The sequence below is a fragment of the Narcine bancroftii genome, chromosome 13 (genome assembly GCF_036971445.1).
Source record: "Narcine bancroftii isolate sNarBan1 chromosome 13, sNarBan1.hap1, whole genome shotgun sequence".
Lineage (NCBI taxonomy): Eukaryota > Metazoa > Chordata > Chondrichthyes > Torpediniformes > Narcinidae > Narcine > Narcine bancroftii.
Genome location: NC_091481.1, coordinates 86,607,542 through 86,633,449, shown reverse-complemented (window position 1 = coordinate 86,633,449; position 25,908 = coordinate 86,607,542). Strand labels below are relative to the sequence as shown.

Here is a 25,908-nt window from a genome sequence, read left to right as displayed (position 1 = left end):
CATGGTCAGACCTGATGTCACCAAGATCAGCAGGGAAGGAGTCCAAGTGCATGAAATACACCCAAAAGTGTTCAGGAAGCAAAGTCCTTGTTGTCCAGTGTAATCAACACCCCTTCCTGTCCACCAACTACTTTCCTCATTAATTACCCAACAGCTCCAGCTCCCTCTTGAGAGGGTGTATTACTGCTCCGTTGCATAATAGGTGGTCATCTTGATGAATCATGACAGCTGTTGAAGTTCTCTCCCTGTTTTGGGGTCATTGGGGAAGCCAACTATTTGTTCAATCACTTATAGAAATTCAACGCTCCTGCAGGAACTCACCCAGTGTCTGGGCAAGAAACACTGTTCCCAACAGCGGTTGATCCACCACCTGTGTCTTCCAGTTGACTGTCCAATTGACTGTGGTGGATTTTGAATTCCATGAATAGTCCCAAATTTGGGTACAAACTGAAGAAATCCCTGCATTGGTGAAGAAGGGCATTTATCGTTGTCTTATCTCCTTTGTGAGAACACCCCCCCCCCCCCCCCCGTTTGAGAAGAAGCAGAAGAGATGACCCCACGGGACTCCATGGCAGCTCTGAGGCCGAGGAACCCACACAGGCTGCAGGGGTCTGCGGTTAAGGGACTCATACCAGGCTGCGGAGTGCTGGAGAATTCGGGCGAGGGACTCACAGCAGTCTGGCTGAAGGGGTACCAGGTTCGGAACTGGGATGCGAGGAGGTGGCGAGGGTGCTGAAGGCTTCCTAATTGTGTTGGAGGTTTGGATCTGGAACTCGCGTTGCTGGTTGTTTGGCCTGGACTCTGTGTGGATGCGGAGTCTGCGGGAGGTGAATCCACAGACACTCAGCGGTTCTGAAAGAGCTCTCTTTTGCTTCTCTTTCTCCGATTGTAAGGGGCACCGGGCAATTTCTGCTGATGCAAATCTTTGTCTGCCTTACAGTGAACTAATGGGAATTTTGTGTAAAATTACATCTGCTTTATTACATGACAATAAAACAATCTTGAATCTATCCATGATGTGACTTTTACTTCCCTCTCTGAAGCCACCGACCAAGCGACTAGGGTTGGGATTAATGAGGAATGCATAATAAATATTGGGGTTTCCAGAGATGCACAAATCAGCAAGAAATGAACAAGACTCGAGTGGGGTGCCCAAAAACCTTAATTCATAACTAACCTGCACTGACACCGTCTCCAGACTTCAACGTCAACTAGGCAAGCGTGCTTATTTAACCAGAGGCTGTGAGAGTAAGGCTCAAGGGTTGAAGACATCATCCATCCAACCATTGCTGAGAGAATGACTGAGATGCTTGGAGGGTCGGGGGGGGTGTGGGGTGGCGGGGGTTGCGTCTCAGGTTCAACATGTTAGAAGAAAGATCACAGAAATGATCTGCTCTCTCCGATACAAAAAGGCAGACCCTGGTCTTTGTGCATGTTGCAAGCGGCCCAGAAAAGTGGTCAGGATTTTCTAGCCAAACTTTTCCCAACATCGCCCAGGTACACAGGGCCAAGTGGACAATTCCCATTCATTATGATTAACAGCAGTCCCTCAAGACCCTCAAAATTCCTCCTGATTGCCTTCCTGAATTATGGGCATGTATGAGTTCTGCTGATGTCACAGTTGAGTGTGTTTCTGAAGTGCTACCTTCATTGTCGTACTCGGAGTTTACATATCAGCCGATTAGCAGAATTCCACACATGATCTACCGACCTACAAAAAAGATCTTCCACACCAAAAATATGTTATGAATTTGGCGTTCTGTGCCACCACAGTTCAGCTATATTCATATATAACATGAAGTAAAACACGAAAGTCTGCAGACACCGTGGTTGAAGGAAAAACACAAAGCTGGAGAAACTCAGCATGTCAAACTGTGGCCTTGATAGAGAACCAACGTTTTGGGCTTGACCCCTTCATCAAAATACCTTGGGTCAAGCCCGAAACGTTTGACCTGATGAATTTCTCCCGCATCGTGCTTTTACTTCATGGGCAATCGGGAGTTGGATGGACCAGGCCAGTCATTCTCAACCTTATTTTGGTCATGGCCCCATTTAGGACTCTGTTCAAAGTCTCTGGACCCCCTCCCCTGTGAAGCAGTCAAGTTTAGTCGGTTTCTTCCGTACTTCTCTCTACTGACTACATTAAAAAAACTTCAAATATATTTTATGATTTCAGTCCGTGGCCACCCCCCCTCCCCCGCACCCTGTGGAGGCCCCGTTGAGAATAGCTGGTCTAGAAGATTTGCTACCCTCCCACAATATGATGTGTCTACAATCACAAGTGGGTCAGACTTTCTCCCAACAACAAAGCGTACCTTAGCATGTGTCAGGCACAGTTTAGAACAGCACAGAAACAAGCCACCTCAGCCCCTCTAGTCTGGGCCAAACCACTTTTTCTCTCCATAGTCCCACTGACCTGCACCCAGCCCTCCATACCTCTCCCATTCATCTATCAGAACATCCTGTGCTAGTTCCCCACAATCCCCAGATACGCTAACATCCCTCCCACTGCTTCCTACCCCTCCCCCATGACCCTGAACGGAAGAACCTGGTCTCTTCAATGCAGAAGGGGATTGAGCCCAAGTGTCAGGACTTCCACGGGGTGGGGAGCGAGTGGCTGAACAGGGAGGTGTTTGGCTGGGCTCGCTGCTCTCTGCTGCCATATAGTCAGATGTTGGGCAAGCGGTGGTCGCACTTGCGCCGGTGGCACTTCTTATTCTCAGGGGCAGGCGAGATGTTGCTGCTTGTCAACTGCGGCAGGTACTGCAGCTGGGAGGAGAAAAAAGGAAGACACAAGTTACATCAAGACCCTCAAAATTCCTCCTGATTGCCTTCCTGAAGTATGGAAATCCTGGCTGACACTAACCCACTTGCTGGCTCAGTGGGTCGAGGCCGCCTCATACCTATCCTTCCTGCCGCAGACTCACAGAGCTCACGGAAGCAGGTCCACCCTGGCCTCTTCTGCTTCAGGCCCACTTGCCCGCATTAGGCCTACCCCCCTCCAATAATCCCCCCCCCCCAATTCATGGGGTTATCCGTGTTTCCAAAGGAAGCTAATGTCCCTGCCTCTACCTTGGCAGTTCGTTCCATGTAGCCACACCCCCCTCCAAGTGAAGACCTGTCCCCTCACCTCCCATCTAAATTCCATCCCATCACCTTACAGTTAAAGTTTAGATTTTCCGACTGAGGCCACACTTGGATTATTATAAAGCAGTTTGGGTCGCTGGGCTACAGGAAGGAGATTACAATGTTGGAGTGGGTACAGAGGAGGAGTGGAGTTATCGCGTGGGACTGGAAAACTCGGAAGTGGTTTTCCTGAAGTTGAGAGGAGATCTCATTGAGTCGGTAAAAACATGAGGATCATAAATAGGGTGAATAGTGAGTTTTCCTAATTTCTGCGAGGAGCAATTTGTTCGTCACCCTATGAGATACAGTGGGAAATGTAGTTTAGCATGCTATCCAGGCATCGCAAAGAGGCCAATGTTCTCTGCCCCCATTTTGGATCCGAGAACTCCACAGTGGGTGGTGTGGACAGACTGGAAGGTTGCCAGAGTTTACGGAGGGACTTTGACTGGGCTGGAAAGTAGCAGATGGAATTTAAGCCAGAAATGTGTGAATTGGTTCATTTCAGTTGGTCAAATCTGAAGGGAGAATGGAATGCGAATGGGAGATCTCAGAACGTGTGGATGAACTGAGAGATCTTGGGGTCCGTGACCATGGCACACTGCAAACTGCTGCACAGGTTGATAGTGTGTATGGTATGTTGGCCTTCATTAACCGTGGGATCGAGTTCAAGAGCAGTGAGGTAATGTTACATCTATTCAAGTCCTTCATTAGATCCCACTTGAAATATTGTGATCAGTTCCGGTTACCTCACTACAGAGAGGATGTGGATGCTACAGAGAGTGTGCAGATGAGATTCACAAAGATGCTGTCTGAATTGGAGAGCATGCCTTATGAGGGTAGGTTGAGTGAACTTGGTCTTTCCTTCTTGGAGGGATGGAGGGTGAGGGGTGACCTGTTGGAGGTGGACAAGATGATAAGAGGTATTGATTGGGTGGATGGCCAGAGGCTTTTTACCCAGGGCTGAAATGGCCAACATGAGGGGACATAGTTTTAAGGTGTTTGGGAGTAAGTACAGGGTAAGTTCTTCACACAGAGAGGGGTGGGGGCATGCAATGTGCTGCCGGTAACAGTGGTGGAGGCAAGTGCAATGCAGTCTTGTGAAAGATGGTTAGATTGGTCCACGGAACTGAGCAACATGGAGGGTTATGCAGTAGGGAAATTCTAGGCAGCTGTTAGAGAAAGTTATTAGGTCAGCACAACATTGTCAGGTGAAAGACCTGCACTGTTCTTTAGATATCTATCTTATATGTAAAGTGACAAGATGAATTACCACTCCAGTCCAGCGGGGTTTCTGGTATCTGTTGAGCTCCACTGTGGGTGAAAACAATTGTGATCTTACATCCAGATGCCTTAACCCCTCGAGCCCTCAACTACTTAAGGCCTTAACCCCTCAAGATCTTACCCCTGGAGGGCGTCTGCGTGTCAGTCTCTTCAACCTCTCTGCTTCCCTGCTGCTCTTCATCTCCTCTCGACCACAGTCGAAGTGTGGGTGTTGCAGGAGTTGCTCACATGTCAGTCTCTCGGCTGGGTTCATTACCAGACAGTCCTGGGGGAAGAAGCAGAGTGATAGATGGCGACCTCCAGGCAACACATCAACCCCGATACAGTGGAGTCCAGCTGAGATGGCAGCCACTCACCCAAATCTGTCACTGTAGGGTGTGCCTCGCTGCATGATCCAGAGGTACCTGGACCAGATCGTATTGGAAGTCATGATGATACTTGGATATTACCCGAATGATCACTACTAATCTTGGTGCCAATGGAAGCATCTTCTCCAGATGGACTCCAGGGAGAGGCTCGCCAACATCTACTCCAGGGAGAGACTCGCCAACATCCACTCAAGGGAGAGACTCGCCAACATCTACTCAAGGGAAAGGCTCGCCAACACCTACTCAAGGGAGAGACTCGCCAACATCTACTCCAGGGAGAGACTCGTCAACATCCACTCAAGGGAGAGACTCGCCAACATCTACTCAAGGGAAAGGCTCGCCAACACCTACTCAAGGGAGAGACTCGCCAACATCTACTCCAGGGAGAGACTCGTCAACATCCACTCAAGGGAGAGACTCGCCAACATCTACTCAAGGGAAAGGCTCATCAACACCTACTCAAGGGAGAGACTCGCCAACATCTACTCCAGGGAGAGACTCGTCAACACCCACTCAAGGGAGAGACTCGCCAACATCTACTCAAGGGAAAGGCTCGCCAACACGTACTCAAGGGAGAGACTCGCCAACATCCACTCAAGGGAGAGACTCGTCAACATCCACTCAAGGGAGAGACTCGCCAACATCTACTCCAGGGAGAGACTCGTCAACATCCACTCAAGGGATAACGTACAAACTCCTTACAGACATTGCCAGATTTGAACTGGTGCTATAACAGCATTGTACTAAGTGCTACCCTAATCATGCCAGCCTAAACATTAGCCATGTTATTGGGTCACCATTTCCATCCTATGGACGCTGTGTGATCTGCTGAGTTTCCCCAGCAAGTTTGTGTGTTGAACTACAATCACTGCAGACTTTCCTGTTTAACTCCATCGTGAGGGGTTGCTGGTGGGGTCTTCCTCAGCAAGGGGAGTGGGATAGCAGTGATGATGAATATAGAAATGACCCTGGGTGAATTTATCCTCCCATCTTGATTGGATGGGGAGGGGTGCTTCAAGTGGACAGCAAGGAAGGTTTTCAAACTTTGCAGCAGGATTTGGACCAGCTGGAATAATGGCAGATAGAATTTAATCCAGGCAAATGTGGAGATTGCATTTTGGAAGGACAAACCAAGGTAGGACATTCACGGTAAATGAATGGTTGGGCACTAAGGAGCGTGGAGGAGCAAAGGAATCTGGGCATAGGGATTAGTTACAATGGGATGTGAGTGGAAAGAAAAAGGTTGAGAACTACCGTGTTAGACTCACCAGCCTGGCAGATGTTTTAATTAGGGCCCACGTGGAACTACTGTAAACTATTCCGAACAGGGATCAATGAGATTTTGTATATCAAGGGAATTAAATATTGAGAGTTTTAGATATTAGGGGAATGTGGGAAAGTGGTGCTGAGGATGAAGGACCTTTTAATTGGAGCCACAGGTGAGAGGGATCTCCTGTTTCTAATGTTCTGATGTCACCTTCTCCGCTGTCAAGTTGTCAGTCACACAGAGACGCTCGGGGTCAGGTAGCTGCGTGTGTTCTGGGGGCCCCTCTCGAGGGGGGGTTAGTACACTGGGACGCTGCACACAGTCATAGTCCACACTTACCTTCATGAAGTGAAGGGCCTGAGCAGAAACATGTGGAAACTTTGCTTCCAGAGGCTCCTAATGTCGGGAAACAAACAAGCGGCAGAATTATTACTTGGCCAAGGCTCTCCCCAAATTCACCCCCATCTCTGATTTAACCCTTTGGACTCCAGCCATTTTTAACCTTTCATAATATATAATCCGGACTGGGTCCATGGGTAAACGTTTACAGTATGATCACCAGTACAAACCAGGTGGGTATAAAACCAGTCCTGGAAAACCGGGACACAGAGTCCAAAGGGTTAAACTCCAAGTTAATCCCTCTTCACCGCACTGATTTGGACTCTTCCTGTTTAGAATTTATCACTAAGGACAGTAACTGAGTTCCAACACTGCTGAGCTCTGACCACCTCACCAGTGTCGAGGGTACCGTGACTGAAATCCAACTCAAGTGTTTGCTCCAAAGTTAGAGTTAAATCAGTGGCTCCTTGAGCAACACCTGATTTCTAATTGCACATATTCTCAATGGTCTGGTACATGAAGTAATGTACAGAACTGGATTCCAAACCTCTACAGGTGTACTGTGGAAAGTTACTGAGGGATTGCATCTCAGCCTGGTTTGGCAAAACAAGGGCCCGGGAACACAGCCGAGTCCATCACAGGCTCCAATCTCCCAATCACTGCACACATCGGTGTGAGTTGCGCCTCAAGAAGGCAGCCAACATCATGAAGGACCCCCGTCACCCTGATCATAACCACTTCCCGCCGCTCCTTTCCTGCAGAAGGTCCACCACCTCTAGGTCAAAGAGCAGTTCCTTTCGAACAACTATCAAGCTCTTGAACCTCTCCGTAACACCAACCAGGGACTGTTCCCGCACCACAGTTGTGTCGCTGGCACTGCAATTGTATTGCTAGCCCACGAGGCTACCAAGGTGGAATCTATTTTTTTCTCTCCATCTTGCCCACCTTTCTACAAAGCTCTGATTTTTACCCCTCTATCTGAAACAGTTACCCAATTTCTCTCACCACAAATGCTGCCCGACCTGCTGATTGTTTCCAAAATTTTATTTCAGATTTCCAGCATCTGCAGTATTTTGCTTTCAAATCACATAGAACATGAGTTCTGCCATTATCATTCAAAAAAAATTTAAATATCCAGTACGGTAACAGGCCCTTTCGGCCCACGAGCCCGTGGCACCCAAATACCCCAATTAACCTACAACCCCTGCACCTAGAGGAATCCACACAGACACAGGGAGAACGTACAAACTCCTGACAGGCAGTGCGGGATTCGAACCCCGGTCTCGGGCGCTGTAACAGAGTTGCAAATTTTACAGTTTGAGCGAGATGTCAAGTCTGACAATTGTACTTCCATAACAAAGGAAGTGGCTACTTGACGCACCGAGTCTCCGAGGAATCCCATTTCATTTTTCCCTTTAATCTAACCTTTCCCACCTTGAGGAAGGGCTCAGGCCCAAAACGTCGGTCATGTATCTTTAGCTCTTATGGACGCTGCAAGACCAACTGAGTTCCTCCAGCATTTCTGTGAGCTTTTACTACAATCACAGGATCTGCAGACTTTTGTGTTTTACTCTAATCTTTCTCGCATCAAGCAATTCACTGTTGATTTTCCTGCCGCGCACCCACTCTGCGGGCAATCAACCACCCAACTCGCCCGTCTTTGGGCTGCAACCACACGGGGATCGGGAAAACACCACACAGACGGGTTCACCCCGACCTCCATGGCTGGGCACTACCCACTGCCCCACTGTGCAGCCCTTGCCATTTGGACGTCAAGCACCGTACTGAAGATGTGACAGGTGCCACAGCAATGCAAGGCCGTTCGTTCCGGACAAGATGCTCTTACCATGACATCAGGCTCAGGAATGCTCACTCCACTGAAGAACTGGTTGGAACTGAACACCTTTTGGTGCCGAGGGATGAGATCCCCTGTGAGAAGAGAGGACATCACATGCAAGAAGTGGATCGTGGAACATGATTTGGCCACCTCCCTCCTCTCCTCCAAACATACTCAACCCCCAGGAGCAGTGGGACTGAAAACACAAGCACAAATCAATACTTGATCCAACATGATAAACATTCGGAATCCTCAATAAGAGCAGGTCGGGGCTTCCAGATGATCAGAGAAAGACTGAGGTGGGGGCAGACATTTCCTCACTGAACAGGGAGTCGTTAGGGTCTGGAGTCCACACTCAGAACAGCTGGGGAAATGGAATTTCCCAAAGGAACGAGTTGGAGGACGTATAGCCTGTAGTGCCAAGACGTCCTTGTACAGGCAAAAGGCCCATTGAGTCTGAGCTGACCACCGAGTTCTGATTTACAGTGGCTTCTCCTCCTGTACTTGTCAGCACCCACCTGCACGAGGGGCAGTGTACAGGTTGCAGGCAGATGAGGGGCGACCTGATGGAGGTGCACAAGGTAATGAGAGGCAGAGGCTTTTTCCCCAGAGGCTCAAACGGCCAACACGAGAGGGCACAGTTTTAAGGTGCTTGGGAGTATGGGGGGGAATGTAAGAGGAAAGTTCTTCACACAGAGTGGGGAGGGGGCGTGGAATGTGCTGTCAGTATCAGTGGTGGAGGCAGGGACAACAGGGTCCGGGAAGAGATACAGGAGGATTAGAGCCAGCACCACCAGGCTGAGGATCAGCTTCTTCCCACGGTCAATGAGAACGCTGAATGACCAAAGGACCTGCTCACACTGACCCTCCGAGATTCTCATAATCATGAAACAATATTTGTTTGTTTATCTGTATCGATAAAATATTTGTCTTGCATGGGTACTGTACGTGTGTTATCTGGGTGTGTGTCTGCATGTTTTGCACTGAGGACTGGAGAACACTGTTTCGTCGGGTTATACTCATCCAATCAGATGACAATAAACTTGACTTGACTTCACTGATTTAAGGATCTATGCATCAATTCTGGGAAGGCTCTTGACAAGACTGACCGAGGTGTAACAACTGACCCAATGTCCTTCTGATGAGGTAGAGCTGATCCACATCAGAGCGGCCGGGCCACAAGGGGTTGCCTGAGATGAGCTCAGCGAAGACGCAACCTATCGCCCAGACATCCACCGGGGGTCCGTACTGCGTGTCTCCGACCAGCAGCTCAGGGGCACGGTACCATCGAGTTGCTACGTAATCTGTGTAGTCATCCCCTGGCCCAGCTGCAACACAAGGATCAACAATGTGGGGCAAGGTCATCACCTTCCTATTCCAAACACCAGGCCCCTTCCGGAGCTGATCCCCCTTTGCAGGGGACACTAATATTGGAGGTATTGCAGACAGTGACGGAGACTTCCAAAGTTGCAGCGGGATCTGGATCAGGTGGAAAAACAAGCTACAAAATGGCAGATGGAAGTTAATGTGAACAAATGTGAGGTGTTGCATTTTGCAAGGACTAACTAAGGTAGGACATGCATGGTTGGGTACTGAGGAGTGTGGAACAGAGGGATCTGGGAACACAGATATATATAATTCCCTGAATGTGGCATCACAGGTAAATAGGGTCATAATGAAAGGTTTTGCCACATTGGTCCTCATAAATCTTTGAATATTGGGGGGGAGTCACGTGATGGAGTAGTGGCCGGACGGTGAACTCCAGCCCTCTCCAGAAAAGTCGGGAAAAACAAGAGAAAACACAAAGGCACAGAAATAAAAGTTACAGAAAAGTGAGTATAAAGGTGGAAAGAAGATGGCGACAAAAAAAGAAAAATCGAAAGCAACGGCAAGAAGAGAGGAAGAGAAGACAAAGGAGGAAAAAGGTGAAGGCCTTACCTGTCCGAAGAGGCCCGCTGCGGAGAGAGAAACCCGCTCCCTCAGGTCGGTAAATAATGGACTACAAAAATGGCTCGCTGAGCCGAGTAAAAGTGCGCAACCACGATGCGAATGAAAAAAAACACACCGACGGGAGGGGGGACCAGCTGGGGAGTCGATCTCCACAGCCGGCAACGACAGCTGCAGAACACCTGCAGCAAGAAGAGACCACAGAAGACAATAGAAACAAGAAAGAAGAGGAGGAAAGGGCACCAAAGAAACAACAGATGGTCAACCCAGAGGAAGAAGAAGAGGAAGAGTATGGTGAAATAGAAGAAGAAAAGAAAGGCAAGGTAAAGGATATACTTGCTCTTATTAAAGGAGACATGGAGTCATTTAAAGAATGGCAAACACAGGAATTTAAGGATTTAAGAAAAAGAATAAACACAGAAGAGAAAATAAATAAAATGGAGATGACCTTAACAGAAATGGGAAAAAAAATGGACAAGATGGAAGAGCGGGCAGTAGCAGCAGAAATGGAGGTAGAAGACTTAAAAAAGAAATTGGAGAAATCTAATAAAAAAACTAAAGAGACACAAGAACTACTAGCTCAAAAAATAGATACAATGGAAAACCATAACAGAAGAAATAACATAAAGATAGTGGGCCTTAGGGAAGATGAAGAAGGCAAGAATATGAGGGAGTTTATAAAAGAGTGGATCCCTAAGACCCTAGGATGTCCAGAACTACAGCATGAAATGGAAATAGAGAGGGCACATAGAGTATTGGCCTCTAAACCACAACCACAACAAAAACCAAGATCTATTGTAGTAAAATTCCTAAGATATACTACAAGAGAAAAGGTACTGGAGAAGACAATGGAAAAAGTAAGAGAGGGCAACAAACCACTGGAGTATAAAGGGCAAAAAATCTTCATTTACCCAGATATAAGTTTTGAACTCCTAAAGAAGAGAAAAGAGTTCAATACAGCAAAGGCAATTTTATGGAAGAAAGGGTATAAATTTATACTAAAGCATCCAGCGGTATTGAAAATATTTATTCCAGGACAACAAAACAGACTATTCTCGGATCCAGAAGAAGCACGAAAATTTGCAGAACAATTACAAAAATAGACTGAGGGAGGAAGACGGGTAATGAGAGTTAAAATGATAACGATTGATATGGATGTGGGTAAAGACAAAAATAGACTGAGGGATGAAGACGGGTAATGAGAGTAAAAATGATCACGATTGATATGTATGCGGGTAAAGAGGTATAAGAGTGAATAGAGACAATGAGCATACATGAATGTATCTGTACTTAGAGGAAAATATAGATAGTATAGACAAGAATTAATAAGGGAAGGTAATGGAATAGAGAGAATAAGGAGGGAATTAAAAGAGTGACCTTTGTGACATATGAAAAGTGAAATCTTTTCTGGGGGAGGCGGGGTGGGGGGAAATAGCGGTCACTGCAAAATCAGTTGACGCTTGCGAGTGGATTCGCAAATCCAAATGGAGAGGGGAGATGTGGTTGTCCGACAAGGGATAAAGGACAACTCAGGAGGGGAAGGGGAGATTGGGGATAAATAAGATAGAAATAGGAGAATAAGGAAAATGTTAGATGTTGTAGGAATGTTGTCTTATAAAGAGTTGAAAATAAGAAAACAGAAATGGAAAAGGAGGAAAGGTAATGATGGAAAAACGGAAAGAGAAGATAAACAAAATATAAAAGGGCTACGCTGAACTATATGTCTTTAAATATTAATGGAATACATAACCAAATTAAAAGGAAGAAACTACCAAATTTAAATGAATAAATGTATTCCATTAAAAAAAATAACATATTGGTTAAGAAATAAGATTGAAATATTCGAACAAGTATAGGAGCCTTACATTAAATACAATAGCGAAAACCTACCGGGGACAAACAGTACCTAAGTTGATGGAAGGAGAAGGAAAGAAAAGAATGGACTCAGTAGAATTTCTGGTGTAATTTTGTTGAATGACAACATTGTCTGACTGGCTTAATGCAGCCTAGATTGTATACCTAAAATGGATGAGAGGGGGGGGTGGGGGGGTGGTTTGGGAGGAAAGGGGGGGGGGAGAAAAAGTCACTGTATATGTGTGAAAAAGAAATAGTGTATATCATGGCTAATGTGATTTATGGTGTGAAAAAAAAAAAAAAACTTTGAATATTGGATTTGGGATGTTATGGTGAAGTTGTAAAGACATTGGAGAGGTAAAATTTGGAGTATGGTGTGCAGTTTTGGTCACCTAACTACAGGAATCAGTAAGATCAAAAGCGTGCAAAGAAGATTTACTGGGATGTTGCTGGGACTTGAGGAAACGGTTACAGGGAAAGGTTAAACAGGTTAGGACTTTATTTTTTGGAATGTCAGAGAATGAGAGGAGATTTGATAGAGGTGTTTATAATTATGAGGGGGGGATAGATTAAATAGTGGTTCCCAGCCTTTCTCTTTCCACTCACATCCCACTGTAGGTAATCCCTATGCCATTGGATCTCTGTGATTAGTAAGGAATTGCTTAAGATGGGATGTGGGTGGAAAGAAAATGTTTGAAAGCCACTCTTTTAATCGTCCCTCGTTGACTCATTATGTGCATGGTTTCAGAACTCCAAAGGAAATGGGCCAATGACAATTTTTCTCAAGCAAAGTATTTCGGTAACAATTGGGTCTAGAGCAGTGATTCTCAACCTTCCCTTCCCACCTTAAGCAATCCCTTACTAATCACAGAGCTCCGATGGCAAAGGGATTACTTAAAGTGGAATGTGAGTGGAACGAAAAAGGTTGAGAACTACTGGAGTAAATGCTTTTCCACTGAGGTGAAAGGTGAAATGTTCAAAGGGAGCATGAGGGGGAATTTCTTCACACAGAGAGTGGTGAGAGTGTGGAATGAGCTGCCAGCTGAGGTGGTGAATGTGGGATCAATTTCAACAATTAATGAAAATTTGGACAGGTTCATGAATGGGAAAGGTCGGGAGGGATATGATCTGCATGCAGGTCATTGAAACTAGGCAAAATAATAGCTCTTCACAGACTAGATGGGCTGAAGGGCCCACTTCTATGGTTCTGTGGAAGAGCAGAGGCTACCAGCAATCGGAAGAATCCATTGAAATCTGCTTGGTAACTCCCTGTACAGATGAGATCTTTCTGTGCACTTAACATTGTTCATGACCAAGACATCCCAGAACGCTCTACTAACAAAGCAGTACTTTAAAATGTGATGTTGAAAGGCCAAACCCGAGGGATTACAGACTCCAGGGAAGTGGAGGTCTGGGGCAGTGAAGCAGGGATCGAGGAGACCACCCCTCCTCCCATTTGAGGAGCAGAGGAGATGACCCATGGGACAGTGACGGAGGATTATTGAGGGGCTCTGAGGCTGCAGGTTGTTGGTGACTCGAGGTGAGGGACCCACATAGGCTGCGAGCTGTGGGCCACTGCAGTTGAGGGATTCACACCGGGTGGCGGGCTGCTGGAGACTGGCTGTAGGGGTACCAGGCATCAGAACAGGATGCAACAGGGTGCTGAGGGCGCTGGAGGGTTCCTGATCATGTTGGAGGTTGAGTTCTGGAGCTCGGGCCGCTGATCATTTGGACTGGATTCTGTGAGGCTGCATGACCTCTGGAGGGGAATCCACAGACACTCAGTGACTCTGAGGGAGATTCTCTTCTGCTTCTCTTTCTCTGACAGTGAGAGGCGGTTCAGGCAATCTCTGCCAATGGCAAATCTCTCTGCCTTACAGCAGGCGAAACAAGTTTCATGTAATAATAGTGAACTGAATCTTAAATCAAATTTGATTGAAAATGAGCAGGGAATCTGTTCCATGATGGGAAATTTTGGTTGAACACCTGGTTTGAAAGATGCCTTCTGCTTTTAAGGGATGTCATGGAATCAGTGATAAATCAAAAAGACCTGCCACAATGTGACAAATTTCAAACTTTTCAGTGTTTAGGGTGCTTTGACAATGGCACATTTCCTGCGTGGTTTTGTTAGTTTCCAGGTTTGGTGCATTGTCCACCCCTCACAGAGAGATATTCTTATCCAAACCACTGCAATCCCTCTCGTGTTGTGTTTTTTTTTTCAATTTTTTATTTTTCACACCATAAATCACATTAACCATGATACACACTTTTTCCTTTTCACACATATACAGTGCCATTTTCTCCCCCCCCCCTCCTCCCATCCCACCCTCCCTAACTCCCCCCTCCCGTCCATTTAAGGTACAAAATCTAGGATACATTAAACCAGTCAGACAATGTTGTCATTCAATAAAAATACACCAGAAATTCTACTGAGTCCATTCTTTTCATTTCCTTTTCCTTCCGTTAACTTAGGTAGTGATTGTCCCCGGTAGGTTTTCGCTATTGTGTTCCATGTATGGCTCCCATATTTGTTCAAATATTTCAATATTATTTCTTAAATTATATGTTATTTTTTCTAATGGAATACATTTATTCATTTCTATATACCATTGTTGTATTTTCAAATTATCTTCCAATTTCCAGGTTGACATAATACATTTTTTTGCTACGGCTAGAGCTATCTTAACAAATCTTTTTTGTGCATCCTCCAAATCAATTCCAAATTCTTTGTTTTTTATGTTACTTAGGAGAAAGATCTCTGGATTCTTTGGTATATTGTTTTCTGTTATTTTATTTAATATCTGATTGAGATCTTCCCAAAATTTTTCTACTTTCTCACATGTCCAGATTGCATGAATTGTTGTTCCCATTTCTTTTTTACATCGAAAACATCTATCAAATACTGTTGGGTCCCATTTATTTAACTTTTGAGATGTAATGTATAGCCTGTGTATCCAGTTATATTGTATCATACGTAACCTCGTATTTATTGTATTTCTCATCGTTCCAGAGCATAACTTCTCCCATGTTTCCTTTATTATCTTTATATTTAAATCTTGTTCCCATTTTTGTTTAGTTTTAACATTTGTTTCCTCATTCTCCTTTTCTTGCAGTTTAATATACATATTTGTTATAAATCTTTTGATTATCATTGTATCTGTAATCACATATTCAAAGTTACTTCCCTCTGGTAAACTCAAACTGCTTCCTAATTTATCCTTCAAGTAGGATCTCAATTGGTAATATGCCAGCGCTGTATCTTGAGTTATATTGTATTTATCTTTCATTTGTTCAAAGGATAAGAATCTACTTCCTGAAAAACAATTTTCTATTCTTTTAATCCCTTTTTTCTCCCATTCTCTAAAGGAAAGGTTATCTATTGTAAAAGGGAGTAACTTGTTTTGCGTCAATATTAGTTTTGGTAATTGATAATTTGTTTTATTTCTTTCTACATGAATCTTCTTCCAAATATTGAGTAGATGATGTAATACTGGAGAACTTCTATGTTGTACCAATTTTTCATCCCATTTATATAATATGTGTTCAGGTATCTTTTCCCCTATTTTATCTAATTGTGTTGTGTTGAGGAGGGATTTCCAGGATTTAAATCCGATGACAATGTCGTGTACTTTCACATTGGAGATGAGATTGTGCTTTATGGCTGACAACTTCACACTGAACCCAATTCAGATCAGTGAGTGAAAGGGTGCAGGAGGAACTCATTGAAATGCTTGAGGAGCTCAGGGGGTTAGAGAGCATGCACCAGGTAAATGAGAAGTAGGAGCGAGCCACTTCTGCTATTCAATGGGATCATGGCTGATCTGATGATGGGCTCATCTCCACCGACCTACCTTTTCCCCACATCCCTTCTTTTCCTTATTATGTATAAATCTATCCAACCTTTTCTTAAATCTATTTACTGAGGTCACCCCCACTGCTTCAATGGGCAAAAAATCCCCCAATTCCCCACCCTCTGGGGAAAACAGTTCCTCCTCATCTCTGTCCTCAGTCTTCTCCCCTGAATCTTGATGTTTTGTTCCCTAGTTCATCTACTCCAACAATGGGAACAACTTACCTACCTTGATCTTATCTCTGCCTTTCATAATTTTATCTGTTTCTATCAGATCCCCTCTCATCTAAATTCCAGTGAGTACAGTCCCAGACGACAATCTCTCCTCATGGATCAACCCCTTGATCCCTGGAATCAACCTGGTGAATCCTCTCCAAAGCCAGTCCATCCTTCTTCAAGTCAGGAGGCCAGAGCAGCACGCAGTTCCCCAGATGCGGCCTCACCAGAACCTTGTCCAGTTGCAGCAGAACCCCCCTCCTCCTGTTCAACCTCTCCAGAAATGAAGGCCAACATTCCATTTGCCTTCTTGATAACCTGTTGCACCTGCAAACCAACCTTTTGTGATTCATGCATAAGCCCTCCCATGTCCTTCTGCACGGCCACAAGCTGTAATCACTTACAATTTAAATAATAATCTGATCTTCCATTCTTCCTTCCAAAGTGGATAACCTCGCATTTACCAACATTGTACTCCATCTGCCAGATACTTGCCCACTCACTTAACCTATCTATATCTCTCTGCAGACTCTCCATATCCTCTGCACAATTTGGGTTTACCTCTCAATTTAGTGACATCAGCAAACTTAGATATACTACACTCTGTCCCCACTTCCAGATCATTAACGTATATCGTGAACAGTTGTGGACCCAGCACTGACCCACGCGGTACCCGTTGACCACTGACTGCCAACCAGAAAAACACCCCTGTAATGGTCAGTCAGGGTTTTGGGCAGGGATCCTTTATCAAGACCCAACCCATTGACTGACTGTTTCTGAATTCCTCCAGCTCAAGATTCCAGCCCTGCTGGAGGAACCTGGTCAGTCAGCTTCTACAGAGGCAGAGGGATGGGGGACATTTAGGGTCCTGATGCAGGATCTGGTGCTGAAACATCATCCATGCCTCCGTCTCCGGGGCGCTGCCCGGCCTGCTGAGTTTCTCCAGCCGCCTGTTTGCTTTGCTCACCGATTTTTGTTCACGAGATCACACTTGCAGCGTAAGGCACTAGAGTGGACTCCATTCCCCACCCCTATTGTCCCACTGGTACACAGAGCCTCAAGATCGAAGGTGAAGTCGGACTCACTCAGAATTCGTGCAAAGCCAAAATCGCAGAGCTTGATAACCCCATGCTTGGCGATGAGGATGTTCTCTGGCTTCACGTCTCGGTGGATGCACTGACACAGACAGAACATAGAACATTCCAGCTCAGTCAAGGCCTTTTGGCCCATGATATGGTGCTGACCTATGTAATCCTACTCCACAACAATCTAACCCTTCCCTCCCACACACCCACGACCCTCTACTTTGTTTAATGTGTCTAAGAGTCTTTTGAAAGTCCCTATTGCACCAGCCTCCACCATCACCCCTGGCAACGCGTTCCAGGAACCTGTAAACCTCTCCCCTAAACTTTCCTCCACTCCCCTTAAACTGATGTCCTCTGGAATTTGCTATTGTTGCCCTGGGAAATATCACTGGCTTCCCCCCCAACCCCCCCCCCCCTACACCTTAAGCTTCCGTCCTCTGGTTAACGATTCGCTTGCATTCTCCCATCATGTTGAATGCCTCCGCTCAATCTCCCGTTAACCTCCCAAGAACAAGGCCCACCACCCTCAGTTTCACCAGCTTCCCCTTCCCTGGTAACATTCCAGAAGCTTCTCTGCACTTACATTGTGCTTGTGGCAGAAGTTGATGGCCTGCAGTGTCTGTTGGATGATGCTCTTGACCTGATCCTCTGCCACCCTGAGAGGAGAGGGGAGAAAACAGGGCTCCTGTCAATCACACCTCAGCCCACATCTGAACTAGGTCAAGTGCGTCAATGTAAGAGGAGCTGATTCAGATTCTGCGTATTTTTTTTTAGAAGTCTTGCTGTATTATTTAAAGGACAGACACCAGATCCAAAGAGCCTGATATTAATAGTTACAGAAAACCTCCTCTCACTCAACAATTTAATTATCTGCATATTGGAGGAACAACACCTCATATTTCATCTGGATACCCTCCAACCAGATGGCATTGACGTTGACTTCTCTGGTTTCTGTTAGCTCTCCCGTCCCCCACGTCTCTCCCTTTCCCTATCCCTGTCTTCTTTACTCCAGCTCCCCCCCTCTCTCTCTCCCCCCATCTCTCTGTTCCCTCCAGCTTTGCATTCACAGAGCCACCCCCTTCCTCCGATCAATTCTCTCCCGCCCTCCCATCCAAATCCACCTCTGGCCTCTTGCCTGTTGGCCTGTGCTCCTCCCCCTGCCCCTTCTGCCCCCTTTTTTATTGAGGCACCTGCCTGCTTTTTCCTCATACCCTAACAAGGGGCTCAGTCCTGAAATGCTGGTTTATATCTTTTGTCTCCTATGGATGCCGATTTCAGTCCATAGCCTCCCCTCTACCTAAATATGCTGTGGCCCCTGTTGAGAATGGTTTCCCTCATCTTTGGATGCAATTTGGAGCAGCCAGCTAATCAATCAGCCCTCACAGCTCCAATGAACTGGGTTGAATCCCTACCTCGGGTGCTGACATGGTGGAGTTTCCACATTCTATCTGTGACTGCGTGGCTGCTCCGGGTTCCTCCCTCAGTCCAAATGTTATCTGGTCGCTGTAACCTGCCCCTAGGGTACAAATAAGTGGCAGATTCCGAGTTGGAATTGATGGGAATATGGGGGATGGGGAGGTTGCAGGGAAAATTAATTAGGAATGGGATTGGTCCATGAGCTGCCATAGACCTGATGGGCTGAATCGCTTCCTTTAATATCATAATATGGGAAAGAAACCTTTCCAGTTTTATGGAATTATTAAAGAACATTCCATAGAGCTTCGTCTCTCAGCAGGTCAAAGATGCCATTGCATTTGAGTGGGCTTCATTGAAACCGAGGTGGGAGGTCAGGAAAACACAGCTGTTACGTCCAACGTCTGCAATATTTACTGCAGTTTTAAAGATTTATCTACCTTTCACAGAGCTGTGCAGTGATGCCGCTTTGCTTTGCAGCAACGCAGTCTGAATTAAACTTCATTGAAATGGAAAATTAGATGCAGGATGCGCAAACTTCCTCCAAGACATCAGCGCTGGATAAACTCAGCAGGTCGAACAGTGTCGTTTACTCAGGAAGGATAAAAATCTATAACTGATGTTTCGGGCTTGAGCCCCTCATCAAGGAGTGGACAAAATGTCAACAGAATCCTTCTCTGTACCGTCCGAGTTCGGACGCCTGCTGTGTTTTGACTTCGATTACAGTGTCTGCAGATTTTCATGTTTTACATCAAATTGGAAAAGTTTCTTTTAAACGGTTTTCTGTTGGGAGCCAAGTGCCCTCTCCTCTGGGCTGCCTGCCTGAACACTGGCTGGTTTAGTATGCAGAGCAGAGTTCAGATCCCACGGTAAACATGCTTGGTGCCATGGCAAACACTGAGGTTGCCCTGACGACTGCTCAACAGCCTGCTACCCTTGGATTTCCCTGCTCACTGCAAGCTTCTCCCTTTGTGCCTGCTTCCCCTCAACAAACCCCCCCCCCCCCCCCACAAGTCATCTGCCACCCTTTCTGTCTGCTCTGATCCACCTTTCCCCCGGCAGTGGCAGGTATACGAGGGACTGCGCAACTCGCAACCAGTGGGCCGCAGTCCGCAGCTAAGCTCGCCCAAGTGCAGTAAGCTGGTTGGCAGCAGCCCTGTAGCCCAGGGTTTGATTGAAGAGAGATTAGAACGTGGAAATCTACAAGATGCCAAATGTTTTATTTATAATCCTGTCCACATGTGACGCCACCTTCAGGGAACAATATATATGTATTCCCAGATCTCTTTCCTCCTCCGCATTCCTCAGTGGCTGACCATTTACTGTGTACGTCCTACCCTGATTCACTCTTCCAAAGTGCAACACCTCACACTTATCTGCATTAAATTCCATCAACCACTTACTGGCCCAATTTCCCAGCTGGTCCAGATCCCTCTGCAAGCTTTGAAAATCTTCCTCACTGTTCACAACACCTCCTATCTTTGTCTCATCAGCAAACTTGCTGATCCAATTCAACACGTCATCATCTAGGTTATTTATAGAGATGACAAATAATATTGGTCTCGACACAGACCTCTAGTCTGAGAAGCAACCATCCACCACCACTCTCTGTTTTCTTCCACTAAGCCAATTTCAAATCCAGTTTGCAACCTCTCTATGTACACCAAGTGTCCTAACCTCTGAACCAACCTCTCATGTGGAACCTTGTCAAAGGCCTTACCAAAGTCTATATAATCAATATCCACAGCCTTTCCCTCATCAACCTTCCAGGTAACTTCCTCAAAACACTCTACAAGATTAGTTAAACACGACCTAACGTGCACAAATCCATAACACGACCTTCCGCTCACAAATCCATGCTGACGGTCCAAATAACTATATTTCCTATCTCTGAGAAATCCTTCCAATAATTTACATAGTACTGACGTCAGGCTCACTGGCCTGTAATTGCTTGGTTTATTCTTGGAGCCCTTCTTAAACAGCGGGACAACATGAACCACCTTCCAATCCTCCGGCACCTCTCCCGTGACTAAGGACATTTCGAATATATCTACCAGGGACCCTGAAATTTCAACATATCTGCCTCAAGGTGCAGGGAAATATCATATCTGGTCCAGGGGATTTATCTACCTTTATTTGTTGTAAGGCAGCAGGTACCTCCTTCTCCTTAAACTCCACATGTTCCATGACACTTCTATTTGTTTCCCTTCCATCCTTATTCACAATGCCAGTTTCCTGCGTAAATACTGATGCAAAAAAAAAACTGTTCAAGATCTCCCCCATTTCGTGAGGCTCCATATGCAAGAGTTGACCATTTTGATTTTATAGGGGTCAAATTTTGTTCCTTTCTATCCTTTTACTTTCAATATACTTGTAAAACCCTTTGGATTTTCCTTCACATTTTCTGCCAAAGCACCTTCATGTTTTCTTTTTCCCTTCCTAATTTCCTTCTTAAGCATTCTCTTACATTTTCTTCAAGTATCTCATTTGCTCCTTGATGTCTACACCATATATCTAGTCCCCTCCTTTTCTTAACCACCTCTCCAATATCCCTCGAAAACCAAGGTTCCCCAAGTCTGTAAACTCTGCCCTTATTACTGGTAGGAACATGCAATGTCTGCACTCTCAACATTTCACCCTTGAAGGCCTTCCCCCTGCTGGATGCATCCTTTCCAGAAAATAACTCATCCCAATGGACTCTTCCGAGATCCTTCCTCACTTCCTTAAAATTAGCCTTTCTCCAATTCAGAACCTCAACTCGAGGACCAGACCCATCCTTCTCCATAATTAACCTGAAGCTAATGAGATTATGGTCACTGGACCCAAAATGCTCATCTCCACAGACTTCTGCCATTTGACCTGTCTGGTTCCCTAAAGATCAATTGCATCTTCTCTCATTGGTCCCTCTACATATTGATGTAGAAAACTTTCCTGTACACGTTTAACAAACTCCAACCCATCCAGTCCTTTTACCGTAAAAGAGTCCCAGTCTATGCGTTGAAAATTAAAATCTTCAACTATCACAACTTTCTGATAGGTTGGTCTGCTATCTCTCAACAGATTTGCTGCTCCAATTCTCTCAGACTATTGGGTGGTCTGTAATACAACCCTATTGTTGAGCTCATGCCCTTCCCATTCCTTAGCTCCACCCTTATGGCCTCTGTAGACGAGTCCTCAGTGCTGTCCTGTCCACGCATGGCTGTGATATTTTCCCCGACTAGCAATGCCACCCCTCCTCCTTTCCCCTCTTGCCCTCTATCCTGTCTGAAACAATGGAACCGCAATCCTGCCCCTCCTGCAACCAAGTCTCACTAATAGTAATAATGTCGTAATCTCACGTGGCGATCCTCGCTCTAAACTCATCTGCCTTCCCGACAATACTCCTCACATTGATGTAGATGCATGTGAGACCATTTCTTTCCTGGACAACCCTGTGTTTACGTGCAGTCCTTACATGATTCTCATCGTCCCCCACCTTACTATTTGCTCTAACACTCTGGTTCCCTGACATAAGACAAACAAAGAGTTGTCACCAACATTGCCCGGCACCCCCAATAATAACTCAACTTTATTGTCACCTGATTGTACAAGTAAAGACAAAACATCATTCTCTGGTCCTCGGTGCAAAACACGTGGACACACAACCAGACATAACACACGTACAGACAAACAATACATAGCAGGATAAGTATTTCAATTTCAATAAATAAATATTGTCTTGTACAAGTGAGGGTCTCAGATGGTTATGAAATAAGGAATAATGGTTCAGATCTGGCGCTTGGGTTGACAGTGGTGTGGACAGGACTCTGTGCAGCTGAGGAAGTGCTGGAGGTGACTCCATGGACACTCGGTAACTCTGGGGGGGGGGGGGCAGGGGGGGAGGGGAAACACAATCTTTTGCCTCTCTTTCTCTGACTGTAAGAGGCGCTTCAGGCAAATTCTGCCCAGTGGCAGATTAACCATTAGGCAGAGAAGGCTTAAGCCTAGGGGCCAGAAGGGAGGGGTGCCTAGCAGGAGCTGGGACCTCAGGCTCCTGGGCAAGAGCGGGGTCCTCGGGGGTCCCCAATAGGAGTGAGGCCCTCGGGCTCCCTGGCAGGAGCGGGGACTTCGGGCTCCAGGCAGGAGCGGGGACCTTGGGCCCCCCAGCAGGAGCAGGGACCTCGGGCCTCCCACCAGGAGCAGGGACCTCAGGCCTCCCACCAGGAGCGGGGACCTCAGTCTCCCAGGCAGGAGCAAGGATCTCGAGCCCCCCCAACAGGAGCGGGGACCTCGGGCCCCCCCAACAGGAGTGGGGACCTTGGGCTCCCAGGCAGGAGTGAGGCCCTTGGGCTCCCGGGCAGGCTCTACAATCCTTTTGATCCCAAAAGTTCAATTGACGCCCCCCCAACCATTTATCGACCCCCTTTTGATTCCCTGGCATTTTCTGGCCCTTTGGATAGTCCCATTGAGCCCCAGGGGTCGATATCGACTACTTTGGAGACACCCAATATGTTATTTACTGTAACTTAACATCGCTTTAATCTATTCAGCGAAGGGTGGGGCAGAGGGGCAAGGTCAGGGGGAGTCTTACTAAAGCTCAGCCTCAGGGCCCGGGTGATAGTTGATGCGCCAGTGTTTCTGCTGGTGACGAATCTGTCTGCCTTACAGTAGGCAAAACAATTTCATGTAATTGGACACTGTTTTATTCCAATGACAATAAATTGAATCTTGAATAATGATGGAATAAGAGAAAGAGAAGCAAACGAGAGTCCCTTCAGAGACACCGTGTGTTCATGGATTCACCTCTGGCAAGTTCTGAGTGTCCGTGGCTTTGCTCCAGCCAATCCTTCAGAGCCAAATGTCCCAGCCGTGGGATTGGGAAGGAGAGTGGGTCAGGGTTGGACAGATTACGTGAAACTGTGTGAGAGAGATGGGGTTGGGTGATGTGCACTCACCCTCTGGGGTACTTGTCCAATTCGTTCAGCACGGTCTGGTCACAGTACTCAAAGACCAGGTGCAGCTTGCGTTTGCGTCGAAACGCCTCCAACAGGTTGACCAGGTTCACGTGCTTGAGTTGCTGTCGAGAAAAGAAAGGCACGAATTGCACAGGATGTGTCCGACGTGCCCCGGTCTCTGACCACCATCCTCGAGCAGACTCCCCCCCCCCCCCCACCCACCCCTGCTCCAGCAATGTCCGAAAAAACAAAATCAGCCATTGCGGGGATAGTGGCGACAGGAGCAAGAACAGGCCATTTGGCCCATCGTCTGAGCCAGCACTAAACACAGTTCTGGTTCATCTGCTCCAGGCCTCAACTCGCCTGTGTCCGAACCCCATCATCCTCAATCCTCCCACCACTGATCTTGTAAATATTTATCTCCCTCCTCTTTAACCCTCCAGGATAGGGGATTCTGAAGGTTTTGGCACGGATAGCCTAGTGCTATAATAGCACCAGCAACCCGGGTTTGAATCCCATGCTGTCTATGAGGAGTTTGTATGTTCTCCCGTATCCGTACAGGTTTCCTCCAGGTGCTCTTGGCCCCACGCTCAGCCAAACCAAGGCACCCACAAATCGGAGGAACACCATCTGGGCTCACTCCAAACAGATGGCAGTATCATCGACGTCTCCAATTCCCATTAATCTCCCCTGCCCCCCCCCCCCCCCCCACTAGGGTCTCTCTCTTTCCTCCAGCTCCCCCTTCCCATCCACTATCAGAGAGTTACCCTTCTTGGCCCTTGCTGTGGGCAGCAGTAAATAAAGAGGGTTTTAGTCGGAGAAATTAAATATGCAGGAAATAGAGGAATATGGATTTTAATTTGGACATGGCGTTGGGCACAGATACGTGGCCTGACCCTCTCCTCTTGCCCTGAGAGTGATGTGGCTGTAATGGCAGCATTTCCACTGCTCCCGAGAGGGGAGACGTGGATCATCGATGATTTAATCCTGCGACCTGGCCTGAGCTCCTGTGCACAGCGAACACGTTTTAGCAACAATGCTCCCTCCCAACGTCCCCCCCTCACTGAGCTGCCTCACCTTCACCTTGCCCAGTTTTCGCAGCGCACCCACCCCTCTCCTCCTCCCCCTCCTCCACCCCTTCCTCCCTCCCCTCCACCCTCTCCCATCCCTCCCCTCCACCCCCCTCTCTCCCTTCCAACCCCCCTCTCCTCCACCCGTTCCTCCCTCCCCTTCACCCCATTCCCTCCCCTTCACCCCATTCCCTCCCCTTCACCCCATTCCCTCCCCTTCACCCCACTCCCTCTCCCCTCCACCCACACCCTTCCCTCTCTCTCCATCTCTCCACCTTCCCTCTCTCTCCACCCATCCAGTCCACTCCCTCCTATCTCTCCTCCACCCCCTCCCCGCTCTCCTCCACCCCCTCCCCTCTCCTGTGCACCCCTGCCATCTGTCTGTAAGGGATACTCTCTGATCCACTTCCTGGCAATGCCTTGCTACTCCAGCTGTTAAACGAGGCAGGGAGCGTGACGCGAGGCAGGGGCCTGAGACACGAGGCAGGGAGCTGTGATGTGAGGCAGGGGACCATGACACAAGAACATAAGAAACATGAGCAGGAGTCGGCTATGCGCCCCATCTAGCCCTGCTCCGCAATTCAATAAGATTATGGCTGATCTGATGATCGGCTCATTCCACCGACCTGCCTTTTCTACATAGAAATCTATCCAACCTCGTCTTAAATATATTTACTAAATTCCAGTGAGTACAATCTCTCCTCATCAGCCAACCCCCTCATCTCTGAAATCAACCTGTTGAACCTCCTCTGCACTGCCTCGAGTAAGGAGACCAGGACTGCACATAGTTCCCCACCAGATGCGGCCTCACCAGGACCTTGTCCAGTTGCAGTAGAATCTCCCTGCCCCTAAATTCAACCCCTCCAGCAATGAACATTGGCCTTCCTGATCTCCTGCTGCACCTACAAATCAATCTTCTGAGATTCATGTACCAGCCCTCCCACGTCCTTCTGCGTGGCCACAAGCTGAAATCACTCGCCACTTAAATAATATTCTGATCTTCCAATTCTTCATCCAACGTTGATAACCTCACATTTGCCAACATTGTACTCCATCTTCCAGACCCTTGCCCATTCACTTAACCTATCTATTTCTCCCACCATACTGTGACGCGAGGCAGGGGACCGTGACACATGTCAGGGAGCCTTGGCGGACTACCACCCTCTCTTGGATCCCAACTGCTGGCTGAATTTTGAGGGGTGGCCGTTCGATCGTGTTGTTGATCTGCCAGCATGTCTTCCTCACCTGGACTCTCCCTCCTCTCCCTCTCAAGGGAACCGAGCCCCCGCTTGCCCTGGGGCCCATTGAGGCAGTAGCTCAT

General features: G+C 47.0%; 1 protein-coding gene across 1 annotated transcript; it reads right to left on the bottom strand.

Annotated features, from left to right (window-relative positions):
• Positions 1-954: 954 nt before the first annotated feature.
• On the bottom strand, positions 955-25,908 carry LOC138748106 (cyclin-dependent kinase-like 1). The gene is made up of 11 exons (XM_069907794.1): positions 25,693-25,908; positions 24,414-24,524; positions 23,881-23,994; positions 23,518-23,639; positions 17,754-17,826; positions 17,171-17,261; positions 9,346-9,546; positions 8,228-8,310; positions 6,382-6,438; positions 4,529-4,672; positions 955-2,769 (listed from the first exon to the last, which is right to left on the bottom strand). The coding sequence occupies exons 1-11, from the start codon at positions 25,906-25,908 to the stop codon at positions 2,668-2,670; spliced, it is 1,314 nt and encodes a 437-aa protein (XP_069763895.1). The 3' UTR covers positions 955-2,667.

Bases quoted from the DNA above. Each gene is read 5' to 3' on its own strand.
- LOC138748106 (XM_069907794.1), bottom strand. From the start codon at position 25,908: ATGAGCTACTGCCTCAATGGGCCCCAGGGCAAGCGGGGGCTCGGTTCC. The intron at 23,640-23,880 runs GCGAGTTGAGGC...TTTTCTCGACAG, and splicing joins ATGATGGGGTTCGGACACAG to CAACTCAAGCACGTGAACCT. The intron at 6,439-8,227 runs GTAAGAGCATCT...TCCCGACATTAG, and splicing joins TTCCTGAGCCTGATGTCATG to GAGCCTCTGGAAGCAAAGTT.